General features: G+C 47.5%; 5 protein-coding genes across 5 annotated transcripts; 3 read left to right on the forward strand and 2 right to left on the reverse strand.

The window, feature by feature from the left end:
* Positions 1-45: 45 nt before the first annotated feature.
* BT62DRAFT_1006373 (actin-domain-containing protein) lies at positions 46-1,313 on the reverse strand (the record flags this gene model as incomplete). Its single annotated transcript, XM_043177243.1, has 7 exons — positions 46-56; positions 112-250; positions 303-447; positions 501-572; positions 625-899; positions 976-1,015; positions 1,063-1,313. 7 exons carry the CDS (start codon positions 1,311-1,313, stop codon positions 46-48), a joined length of 933 nt encoding a protein of 310 aa, XP_043039656.1.
* An 840-nt stretch (positions 1,314-2,153) lies between these two features.
* Positions 2,154-2,932, forward strand: BT62DRAFT_895389 (alpha/beta-hydrolase; the record flags this gene model as incomplete). Its single annotated transcript, XM_043183220.1, has 3 exons — positions 2,154-2,328; positions 2,384-2,677; positions 2,718-2,932. 3 exons carry the CDS (start codon positions 2,154-2,156, stop codon positions 2,930-2,932), a joined length of 684 nt encoding a protein of 227 aa, XP_043039657.1.
* Positions 2,933-4,308: 1,376 nt separating this feature from the next.
* Positions 4,309-4,931, forward strand: BT62DRAFT_1006376 (uncharacterized protein; the record flags this gene model as incomplete). The annotated part of the gene is made up of 5 exons (XM_043177244.1): positions 4,309-4,399; positions 4,456-4,552; positions 4,606-4,629; positions 4,688-4,722; positions 4,783-4,931. The coding sequence occupies 5 exons, from the start codon at positions 4,309-4,311 to the stop codon at positions 4,929-4,931; spliced, it is 396 nt and encodes a 131-aa protein (XP_043039658.1).
* A 1,488-nt stretch (positions 4,932-6,419) lies between these two features.
* BT62DRAFT_895233 (uncharacterized protein) lies at positions 6,420-6,926 on the reverse strand (the record flags this gene model as incomplete). The annotated part of the gene is made up of 1 exon (XM_043183210.1): positions 6,420-6,926. A coding segment is annotated over one exon (507 nt), but the record flags the coding sequence as incomplete, so codon positions are not given.
* A 2,276-nt stretch (positions 6,927-9,202) lies between these two features.
* BT62DRAFT_932525 (uncharacterized protein) lies at positions 9,203-11,478 on the forward strand. The gene is made up of 3 exons (XM_043186370.1): positions 9,203-9,788; positions 9,837-10,007; positions 10,054-11,478. The coding sequence occupies exons 1-3, from the start codon at positions 9,601-9,603 to the stop codon at positions 11,231-11,233; spliced, it is 1,539 nt and encodes a 512-aa protein (XP_043039660.1). The 5' UTR covers positions 9,203-9,600; the 3' UTR covers positions 11,234-11,478.
* Positions 11,479-11,538: the final 60 nt, after the last annotated feature.

An 11,538-nucleotide genomic window follows, 5' to 3' on the forward strand; every position in this document is an offset into this window, starting at 1 on the left:
CCACTTCCGACATTAACTTCTATCCTATTCTCACTCGCTCGTCGCTTAGAAGCACTCTGAAAAAAAAGGGATCAGGACGTGGTCCGTCATAGAGGAGCATAGGCAACTTACTGCGGTGAACGATACCCGGGCCACTCTCGTTATACTCCTGCTTTGAGCACCACAAGTTCTGGAACGTAGAAAGCGAAGCAAGAATAGATCCACCAATCCAGACGGAGTATTTACGTTCAGGAGGAGCGACGATCTTGACCTGAACAAGACATCAAATCAGCAATTGACTATGCACCAACATTGTCACTAACCTTCATGCTGGAAGGAGAGAGAGACGTCAACTCCTTCTGCATGCGGTCAGCAATACCAGGGAACATCGTTGTACCACCGGAGAGGACGACGTTTCCATAAAGGGCACGACGACTATCAAGGTCACACTTGAAGATGGTGTTGTATCTGCATTTGTCAATGAGCGACAACAGCATTAGGAAGAGGAAGTAACTACATACGTTATCTCATGATTACCAGCGTCTTCCAATCCCAAGAACGCCGGTTGGAACAAGGCCTCTGGAGCACAGAATCTACCAAAAATATCAGTTACGCGTATACCGTGATAGTGCGAGGTGAACCCACCGTTCGTTACCCATGGTGATGACCTGTTCATCTGGAAATTTGTAAGCCTTCTCCACGGCACTGCTCTGTGCAGCCGTTTGCAGCTCCTGCTCGAAGTCAAAAGCGACGTAGCACAGCTTCTCCTTGATGTCCCGGACAATCTCCCGTTCAGCCGTGGTGGTGAAGGGGTATCCACGCTCCACCAAGTTCTTGATCAGGTACTCCATCAAATCATGACCAGCAAGATCAAGACGGAGGATAGCGTGAGGAAGGGGGGGAAGGGATCTGGTCAGTTCCTGCCGAGCTCGATATTACTGAGACATGGCGCATCGCTGAACATGTAATATATATCGACATTGTGGGAGAGCCTACCAGAAGTTCTGGTTCATCTGCTCGAGAATAGGAAGGTAGCCTTCAATCTTCAAATAATGCTGAAAGAAGATCTTGGGTGCATGAAACGTGAAAAATCTCCAATGGAAAGACTGCGAGACGACCTGGACAGAGGGGTTTTTCGAAAATCGATATATACGTGAAGATGCATGTTTCATGAGCTCCGAAAATGCTCCAGAAGGACAACTTGCGCTCATATTCGTGACCCAGCGGAGGACAAGAAAGTCCTGTTGAAAATCACTGCAGCCCATAATGCCTTGGAGGATAACGTGACTGCCTTTCATTTCGGCAGACGCATGCAAAGAGCCAAGGATCGCCATGAAAGTTGCTACAGCTCTTGCCTTCGGCGCTGCAGATTACAATTTCTAGAAGAATCTCTGGCGGTAAACGCCGCAAAGACAGAGGAGGGATTGCAACAAGCGGACGACAGCCTTTTGTATCTTTTCGACTCGACTACTGGGTTCAGAAACTCCCAGTCTTCCTTGCGCTGCTTTCAGTTCTTCTCTCTTGTCTTGATGTATTCGTTCGGTAGGTCATTGGTGTGACAGATACAAAAAGGGCCTTTTCCTGTCCACAAATATTTGCCTAGATATCTAATAAGTTCAGAATAAGATAGATATTAGATCTACTCTCACAGATATACGTTCGTATGGCCTAGAGAAGATAGGAAGAAGCTGGCGAACAAGGATCGAAATGAGCTGATTCGTGAGAATGTTGACTTCGGTAAGCCATTCCGATCATCCGACCAGTGGCCACTCTTTCAGCAGGTTATACTGCAACTGGCTCCCTCTTGTAATTATCTCATGGCGGAATACACCGCCGATTAGAGAAATGGATGTCGGCGTTCGGCAGCTCCCTCGCTTTCCTTTCTGTGACAGAGGCTGATGTATTTTTCCTCAGTGGGGACCTTTGCTAATGATGCAACTCTTATGCTCACAACAGTCAATTTATACCGTTCATGCAGGAAGTGCATATATTTTCTGGTCCACATTCAGTTTGTGTCTCGACTCTGAATTAACTTACCATTGAACAGTATGACGTAGACCAAACTTACCTTTGCCCGCTGACTACGGATAGACTGATATCTTTCAGACCGCACGAAGGACTCTTTACAGACGCTGAGTACGTTCCTTCGATTTCTTGATGGTCGCTTTGAATAAATGGTCGCCAAAATCAGCATACCGGTTGTATTCTACAACCAAATTGGACTTCGCCAGTACCCCGACTCACCGGCCGAGTTCTGGACCGTCAATCTTTTCAAGGACGAAGTTGATAACCTGCTCGAGTATCTCGGGATCAGAGACAACTTCGACCTTCTCGGGCATTCATGGGGAGGTGCGTAGTGAAATGGACCTTTGAATCAGAAGCATACTGATAGCACGCTCTACAGGCATCTTTGGTAGCGACTACGCTTCGAACCGTATGCACCCAGGATTAAAGCATCTGATCCTTGCCAATACGTTCTGTTCGTCCAAGCTCTACCTTCAAGGCGGAGAGTATTGGAGAGATCATCTTCCCGATGGGCTCGGCGAAGTGATCAAAAAGCACGAGGCTGAAGGAACCACAGATTCTCAGGAATATAAAGACGCACTGGTCGTTTATCGGAACACGCACCTCTGCACATTGACTCCCTTGCCGGAAAAACTCCTCCAATCGATAGGGAATGCCAAAGGCAACAGTGAGTGTTCCAGCAGGTAATGTAGCGTAGCCGGCTGAGTATGCAGGGCATCCCGAGTTTGCCATGAGCAAGAGGCTGAAAGATTGGAGTGTCATCGACCTCCTGCAAAACGTTGCTTGTCCGACGCTTCTCATTAGCGCGCCGGAGGATGATATGTGGGAGCCGGCCGGACGGCCGTTCTTCCTGAATATTCCAAAATGTAAATGGGTCGAGTTGCAGAATAGTACGCACGTACCGATGTATGAGGAACCAGATAAGTAAGCTTGCTCGCCTCCACACCATCCCGTGCGCTTGGCTCATTGCGATATCAACTACTTTAAGATCCTCATTGATTTCTTGTCTAATGTTGACTCATACTAGAGAACTGTGCGCTGCGCTGAGGACCACATCTTATCACTATGAAACGAGGAACTGTGTCAGCGCTTCAGGAAGAATCATGATTTTTCATGTGTTCCTCGCTTCTTGCATCCCATGCAGTCTAGTTGGGCTCTCCATATGCTTCAAGTACGCAAAAACGAGAACTGTGCGTCAAGCGGGACGAAAAGGTTAGCATTCCCCATAGATCTCCGAGTCTTCCTCCATCGGTCTATAGTGTCCTTCTCGCATTTGCCACAACATGATTTTGAGACTGCCCGGGAGTTTCGGTTTATCTTGCGGCCTACAAGCCCCTTGAAACGACAACACCAATGGATTTTCACCCAACTCGCCACCTTTGGTCCACGTTGGGATGAGTTCTGTCACTGTGAAGAACCCCATCTACGTCTCTAAAGTGCTCAAAGCTGTCATTCGAATTTACTATTGCCATGGTCGTAAAAGACTGTCACCCGATGTTAGTCCAGGTCATCCGCTTTCTCACTCTCTTCGAATTGACAGCACCGTTTCGGCCGTAGTCAGCATACTTCATATCCGTACTCGGTACTTTGCAAGTACTGAATCATACAATTCCTGGACAAGGGGTGGTCGAATCTGCAGAACAGACCGAGAGACCATCATTGTTTCATCCCCGATTCCATAGTAATAGCCTGTATGCTTACATCCGTCATTTCGGTTTTGAGAAAAGATTCTGGGCCTTGGGGCAAAGATGTTGTTCATACCCTTGGTAGGATCGAAAGGTAGATGTTTACCTCCTGCAAGTAGAGGACTTGGGGTGGCGCGGCGGCTCCCGAGGCATAGTTTCAACGTTTTCCCAAGTTTTGATGATCCACTCCTTACTCTCAGGCCGTTGCCATGCAATGGAAGGGTCCGTTTCAGATGCCTACCACCGCTCGAGGAATGAAAACGAGACGTCCCTGTACCAAAGGAGGTAAAATTTGGTTTGTCCGCTGCCGCGGACCTCTGTTGCGGCATTGACGCACAATAATTCCCGGAGAATAAGAGGTGCCCTACCTCCTTCTCAGCTCGTCATCTCAACAATACATCTGTTTCCACTATTGATGGACCATGCGCCCCACCGACTCTCGTGATTATGGATCATGTTTCCGTGCAAAGTAGTACAAGGTGGTCTCATACACAGGCGCCTTTTGCGAGCGTATAAATGTGACCATTTCTTGCATGATGACAGCAAACACATCCCACAGACGCTCCCTTCTCCACTTTCATTCCTTACATTTATACCACCTCACTTCACTCATACCATGATGTTCTTCGCGAGAATCCTCACCTTCTTTTCTGTTACTGCGCTTCTCTCTGCTGCCCTTCCTTTGGTCCCCAGGGCCAATGTTGGAGAAGGTGGGAGGCTTGGCACCTTTTCCTGGGTATCGTCACTCACCTATCGACTTACTTAGGTACCTGGTACGAGCCGGGACTAGGATCTTGTGGTATAACCAACGTTGCCACGGACATGATTGTAGCGGTCTCGTACCTGCTGTACGACTCGTATCCGTACGTCTTCCCCTCCAACACCTTTCCTTGCTATGGCTGATACCGCAAACAAGTGGTGCTACCGCGAATCCCAACCTGTACGAATCTAATTCCTAACTCGTTTGATCTCTGTCAACTCACGCCGCTGTGTACTAGGAACCCGATTTGCGGTAAGGAATTGGTTGCGACCTGTACGTATTTCTTTCCTGCTAACTGGCATGCCTCAATCTCAATGGATCGGTTTTTTGTAGACGGAGGAAAGTCGGTCACCGTTACCGTCACGGACAAATGCATGGGATGTGCTGGGAAATATGATCTGGACTTTACTCCCACTGCATTCTCGAAACTTGCTAGTACCGACGTTGGGCGTCTCACCGGAGTCGATTGGCAATGGGCTTGAGAAGGGACGGTGATGCTGATTTACAAGGACATTGCCCTACCTCACCATATACCATCCAGTCGAATCTATTATTAGATCGATAGCTCTTATACTATATAGGAAATTGCACTGGCTTGCGAATCTATGTATGTCTACCATTATATTTATTTAACATTCCTTACCGTTTTGACGAAGAACAATGAGACTTGAGTAAACCCGACTCCACACAAGTCAAGAAATGGCCACCAAAAATATATGCGAAGCTTCTCTTTCGACCAAAGAATAAAGATCAACTTTTATTTAACGGTTAATCATACCGAATGAGCAGGAGAAGTCTATGCCCAAACGTACATACAAGATCTTGGGGCTTGGCACAAAGTAATAACCCATGTAAAGTTCAAGTGGTCGGTATGGCCATCAAAATCCTCGCAGTGAAAATGTCCACACCTGGTGCTGGATTTCTTGGAATGATCATCGTCCTTCCTGGAATAGCCTTGACTAGCACCTGAGCGTAGCATCGCCGATCCAGCACTCTATGATTAATTAGATATCATTAGTCCACCGTCAAGATGATTTTGAAACCACCCGCCGAGCAGGACATGCCAGTGAAAAGACTGAACTTTGAAGAACGGCAACTCGTCTGTCATATCGGTGGAGTTGGACAATACAAGGCTTGCACGAAAATGTGGCAACACCACCTTGTATGATTTTTATGACCAAAAATAGTATTGTCAAATGGATGAAAGAAAGAAACGTTTTGGTCCGGGGTTTAATAATGGAATCTATTCTGCCGTTCCTGCATCCTCTAGAGATCTGTTGTGAATGTCAGATATAGATAGACAAAAGGAAATACCGACAACGTCTGGGGTCTTCAAGTTATCCATGACCATTCTACCCGCCAAGTTGAAACCAACAGGATGTCTTCATCTAACGCTGTAAGCCTGCCTCACGTAGTAGAGCAAACACAAATATTGGTTGTTCGATGCCTGATATCACCTGACGAAGGTATGTAAACAAAGTAAGACTGAGGATGAGTGACTACAGTTCAAATATAAATCGGAGCGGTAAGCATAGTGATCAAGTTTGAGAAGGATCAAATCAAGACGAGCGAAAAAAAACTGAGTAGTGGCAGGAAAAAGTGATAGGAGGAGAAGTCTTGAATAACTGAAACTCGATGCTTCAATAACATCTGATTCTTTAAAAAAAACAGAAATCCATCACCACTTCATGACGACAAGCATATAACTCCACACCACCACAGTGCTTCCAAACACTGTGTTAGATGGCAGATAAAATAAACGAGAAAATGGTATAGCGATAGGCAGACTGAACACGGAAAAGGAGAAGTAGCTTGATGCTTGAACATCCGAAAACGACATCAATGAATAGGTAGCTTCAAGTTCAAAGGTTTGGGATGGGTTGACGGATATGCACATTCAATTTCTGGGGCACGTCAGAATTCTAATGACGTTGATATATATTTTCAAAGACTCACCATCCGTGGTAGTATCAGAGCTCGTCCTTATAATCGCTATCTCCGTATTGGCCACGGTCGCCCTTTCCCCGGTACCGGTCGTGAAGCTGCCTGAGCACCAATATCTGACTTCGTTCCTCAACGTGATTGATAGACATCCAGTGAGTCTCCACGGGTTGGACGCCCCATGTAGCAAATAACTGAAGAGCTGTTATGCCGGTGCCCGTCCTTCCATAACTATATCCACAATGCACAGGCGTGGATGCATTGGGCATGAACCTATGGAAATCAATGGCCTGATAAATAGTGGGAGATTGATGGTCCTGGAGGGAAAAGTGGTGGTAGGTGACGTTAGCTTTGGCCAGCAGGACTATCTCGTTATGGATGTATGGATACTGGTTAAAACTGATGATGGTGTTGATGTGGCAATTGGCAAGGAAGTTCACTGCAGTCTCCGTAAGCCTCTGAGAGCCATCATTGTGGCTGTCATAATTGGAAGCAGAGGAACGGTTGAGTCGACGACCAGGGAGGACATGCTGGGTAATCCGGTAGAACCGATGCCGTTCGTTGCTCACGCTTATTGGAGCATAGGAATGCAGGGCGGTTTGGAGACAGACCTGAGTACGTTGGAATGCGTCGCAGATGGATAAAATGTAAAAAAAAAAATTTCTGTGTCCTGTAAGGAACTCGTGTCTAGCCAAGTATGGATCAAAAGGAATCAAGTCTGTCGACGTGGGCAATGGCTCAAAGAGATGATATGATAGTCAGTGGCACACATTTTCGATTGATGACTGCCGGTCCACATTATGCCAGCGTCATTGACAATAGCCATAGATATAGGGAAGAGAAAAAGAAGTTAGTTATTTGAAGATGAAGATCCCTTTATCAAGAAACCTAAGCTACTACTAGTGTCAAATCAAATCAGGAAAACGCAGTTTCGGCTCCGTATGATTTCAAACTCGTGGCGCAAAGATCGATACCACGTGATCGTGGAATCACTTCTAGTTTTCAGGCATATCCGGGAGAAGCAATAATATACCTCGACATTGAGCGGCCTTAGTGAGTGGTATCAATCATTTCACTCCTTCCTTATAACATAGGAGACTGGTGCAATTGGGGTTCGGCCGGTGCGAACGCCGACATGACGGCAAGTTCGTTCTATCCAAGTTCTATCTCCCAAAACTTCGAGGCGTCTTCCTTGCTATGGAAGGCGGGCTCTCACCATCCCCATGTCCTCGTTATGGCACTAATTCAGAGCCTGAAGAGTTGAAATAACTGAGTTCTCTTCGCGCCAAGGCAGTATCCGACATACGTTTCGCCAGTAAAGACTTCGACAACAGCACCCCTTGCCTTTAGCTGCCCCCATCTACATGCTGTGTCCTGTCTGATGACCATCAACAGCGATTCCGTATCGCAGATGAATGAATCTATGGTTCTTTCATCTCTGGGACCTGGATCTCATCATCTTTTAACTCAGTTTTATTACTTTTGATTGATTCGACTTATACTAACGATTCTCTTGACAGATCTGCTTTCTACCTTAGCAACTGGGACATACATACTCTATATAGGTCCTTGGGGTCGCAAGCTGGGCACATATCGCGGTCGAAGTGCTTTCGATTCAGATTCAGAAGGCCGGCCGTTTGGGCATTAAACCCTTAGGAATCGGTGACGTTCGTTTTGGCTTGGCCTCCCAGTAGTTTACTAAAGTCTGGTCACGAACGAGAATTCCTTGCTCTATGGATGCCCGTTGCCTTCTGAAAACCAACTCTATCGTTGGTCCAACTGACCTCTTACTAAAGATGCATGTTTTATCGATCGGTCAGACATAATGCTGAAGCCGCGTTCGTGTGCGATAGAACTATTGTCCTTTGACGACGAGCATACTGCGGCTCTAATCCAATGCCCATGGGCATCATTCGGCGTGGCGCCTTTCTGGCCGCTTTAATATTTCGTAAACATCATTGTCGATTTCCGTCATTTAACCGTGTGTCTTGACATACGACTCATCGTTCACGTACCCTGCTAAACTCCGCACTCATGACTCTTAATATTTATTTTCCAGGTGCAAGTGGTCACTAATTATAAGTCAAAGTTGCTTCGAATTCTCTCTCGGCGTTTAGCTCCACGCTTGACGTGGGTGAAACCTGATACGGGTGCTCCCAGACTATGTCTTGTACTGAGAGACGAGACTGAACTGAGATCTTTGTGCGACTGTTCTCTGCAGGGCCTCCGGCTAATGGAAACTAACATGGATGTGTGGGTCTCACTTTGTCTGAAAGGTCTACTACGGTGCCAACACCCAAATTTTGGCAGGCACACTTGCTTTATGGATAAGTTAATACGTCTCAGAAAAATGTTGCCATTACGCTCGACAGGCAACGTTACCGTGTGCAGTCCATATCAGTCTCCCACCAAATTAATGCCTCGAGGCCGACAGTACCGCACATTGACTCGCTTCGCGTTAGCGAGCAAGGGAATCTTCTGGGGACAGAGAAGCCTTTTTACTTTCTCAGTAGCAGCTCTGAAACTCTCTTTCCTGCGGATGTTTCGGAGAGACGGGGGCCGGACGGCACGCAGTAAAGGCGCATGGAGGCGCACCAAGGCGGCCTATCTAATCCCGCCGAGCTCCGAAATTCCGGTGTCGGAACCCTTCCATTCATTGTCTTATCTTTCCGGAATATAGACAGTTTCAATAAATCATGAACTTCTTACATATTCTGGGCTGTTGCAGTGGGAGAAAGAGGATTTTAACCCAATTTGGATGGACAATTTTCGGTGATCTGGCCGAAAAAGGAGCGCAGAAACATCGGGGTACCTGCTATTACGGCGTTGCCAGTGACGTCCACCATGCTTGCTGCCATCGCCTATTAAATTCGACGGGCAGGGTCCGAGCCCTTATTTCCCTTCATTCTTTCCTTGAAAACGATAGAGCAATTGAATTGCTCTGTCCTACTGTCTCTACTTTTTCTGTTTCTTTCGCTTTTCTTTACGACAATCACTCCTGTATCTGTTTGGTTCGAGACCTTGATGGAAAATGTGTCGTGGAGTCGTCCTCCTGTCTCACAGAACCAGGACTCACCCCCCAAGACAACTCACTCGAGACTCAGACTACGGAGACAGCAAGCCAAGCAACAAGCAATGGACACAGAGTACATTGCTTTCTCCCCCTATCTTATGACTATATATTGACCTCGGCGGTGTAGCACTACATACATGCCCCTGGACGTAACAATTGTTGCTACTCCCATCGCAGTGGCTAAAGGAGCTCATCTTTCGTCTTTCACGGAGACTGCCTTGGCCACAAGGATGCCGTATCGCATGATGAAGCAACGTCCACAGCTTTCAAGTCCGCCTTGGCAGCAATGCAACATGCTCGGGCGGCAGGAGACGACGTCGACAAAGTACGCCGATTTGGCATATTATCACACTGTGTACTGACTTGTATGCAGTGAATCCACATGGACCAGCATTACCATATTGCCGACGTCGACAACGGCTGATGCCTCGAGCAGTGTGACGTCGATGACGACGACTTCATCGTGGACGACGTCGTCAACGGCTACGGCGAGTAATTCGAACAGCACTTCATCCGAGTCGTTCCTGTCAACGTCCAATGCTTCGTACGCGATTTATTGCATTTACTCGCTTGTACTTACCTTTAAACAGGTTGTCGTCAACGATGCTTTCCACAACGTCCGAGCCGGCTTCTTCAACGTCCTCTTATGCAACTTCTACCGAGTCCGAGTCCCCATTCTCCACCTCCTCTTCGTCTGCTGTCAGTGCGCCTTCGCCAACGTCAAGCTCGTTTATCTTTCCTTCGTCGCCGACTTCGTATTCATGGGCATCACCGTCGACCTACTGGCCGATGCCGGCGACATCATGGTATACGGTTGTCAGCACGTCCTGGGTTGCCGAACCAGAGACTGTTACACGAGTTTCCGGTTCTTCCACTAGTGCTCGGTCGTCGCAGTTCTTTGCCTCGACTACTACCATCACTTCTACGGGTTTACTCAGTACCAACACCCCGGATGAAGGAAATAGCCTCTCGCGCAATACGGGAGCTATTATTGGTATTGCTGTCGCTGTAGCAGTCGTCGTGATGCTCATAGCCATCGGAGCATTCTTCGCGTGCCGGAAATACCGACGGTCAGCTTCAGAGCCGTGGACCAAGCAACCACAGTTCATGCCGTCATGGCGTCCCCCGCTTGAGGGTGACGACGGTAGCAGCATTGGTGCCACTGTTACGGCAACGAGCACGGTTGGACATCGGATGTCTTCTGGCCAAATCCCCTACATTGATCCGCGAGAGATGGGACCGCCCTCGTCGGAAGGGATGGCAACCTCGTCCCATGGCCACTCGTCCCATGAGTCTTCGAGCTATGCTCTCCTCTCGCGATCGAGGTCGTCTTCAGTAGGAAAGCACATGCGGGCAGAAGAAGCACCATCTGAGGAGGAAGAATCTCTCGGTCGATTGCATGCAAGGAGGCCTCTCCAAGTATCAGATCTCGTCATCCCCCCAGTTCCAAGGATACCTTCTGCAATACAGTTACTCCCGACTTCCCCAATTTCTTCAGCGTCCTCGGCTTATCCCAGTTCTTTACTCAATCCGCCGCCACCGCTTCCCTTTGCACCCCCTGCTTCTGCCTACGCTGTTCAAAGTTCGTCGTCGTGGCCTCCCCCACCGATGCAGGTTCCTTCGTTTGAGACGCGCGCCCGTGAAGGTCTGCTTCACCCATCAGTCGGCCTTGAACAATCGGAGAGTGTCACAAGTTTCAGGGACCATATGGATTATTCAAGGCCTATTCTGCCGAGGAGGATAGATAGAGGTGAAGAGGATTCAATATGAATGATATTTTTCTTGTTTTCTTGCCGTTCGCTTTTTATCACTACTTAACCATATACCCCCCCTCATCCACACTCACACTTACACACACACGTCGCAATTGCATTTTAGTACATAGCAATAACATATAATCCGTAATCCGTTCCCTGGGATTGTGTATTTCTAAGTATAAGAATATCACACTTTCACGTCGAAGATGCACAAGTTCTTTTTTCTTATGACAATTGGTGACTGTAAATGCAATGGAGATAATATTTGGAATAAATGATACAGAAAATGTCAGGACGTATTTGTTAGCCTACTTAGCA

The sequence above is a fragment of the Guyanagaster necrorhizus genome, assembly GCF_019112545.1.
Source record: "Guyanagaster necrorhizus MCA 3950 unplaced genomic scaffold BT62scaffold_13, whole genome shotgun sequence".
Lineage (NCBI taxonomy): Eukaryota > Fungi > Basidiomycota > Agaricomycetes > Agaricales > Physalacriaceae > Guyanagaster > Guyanagaster necrorhizus.

Excerpts from the sequence above, each read along its gene's own strand:
- BT62DRAFT_932525 (XM_043186370.1), top strand. The coding sequence starts at position 9,601 with ATGCCCCTGGACGTAACAATTGTTGCTACTCCCATCGCAGTGGCTAAA. Across the intron at positions 9,789-9,836 it reads CAGGAGACGACGTCGACAAA|TGAATCCACATGGACCAGCA; the intron begins GTACGCCGATTT and ends ACTTGTATGCAG. Across the intron at positions 10,008-10,053 it reads CTGTCAACGTCCAATGCTTC|GTTGTCGTCAACGATGCTTT; the intron begins GTACGCGATTTA and ends ACCTTTAAACAG.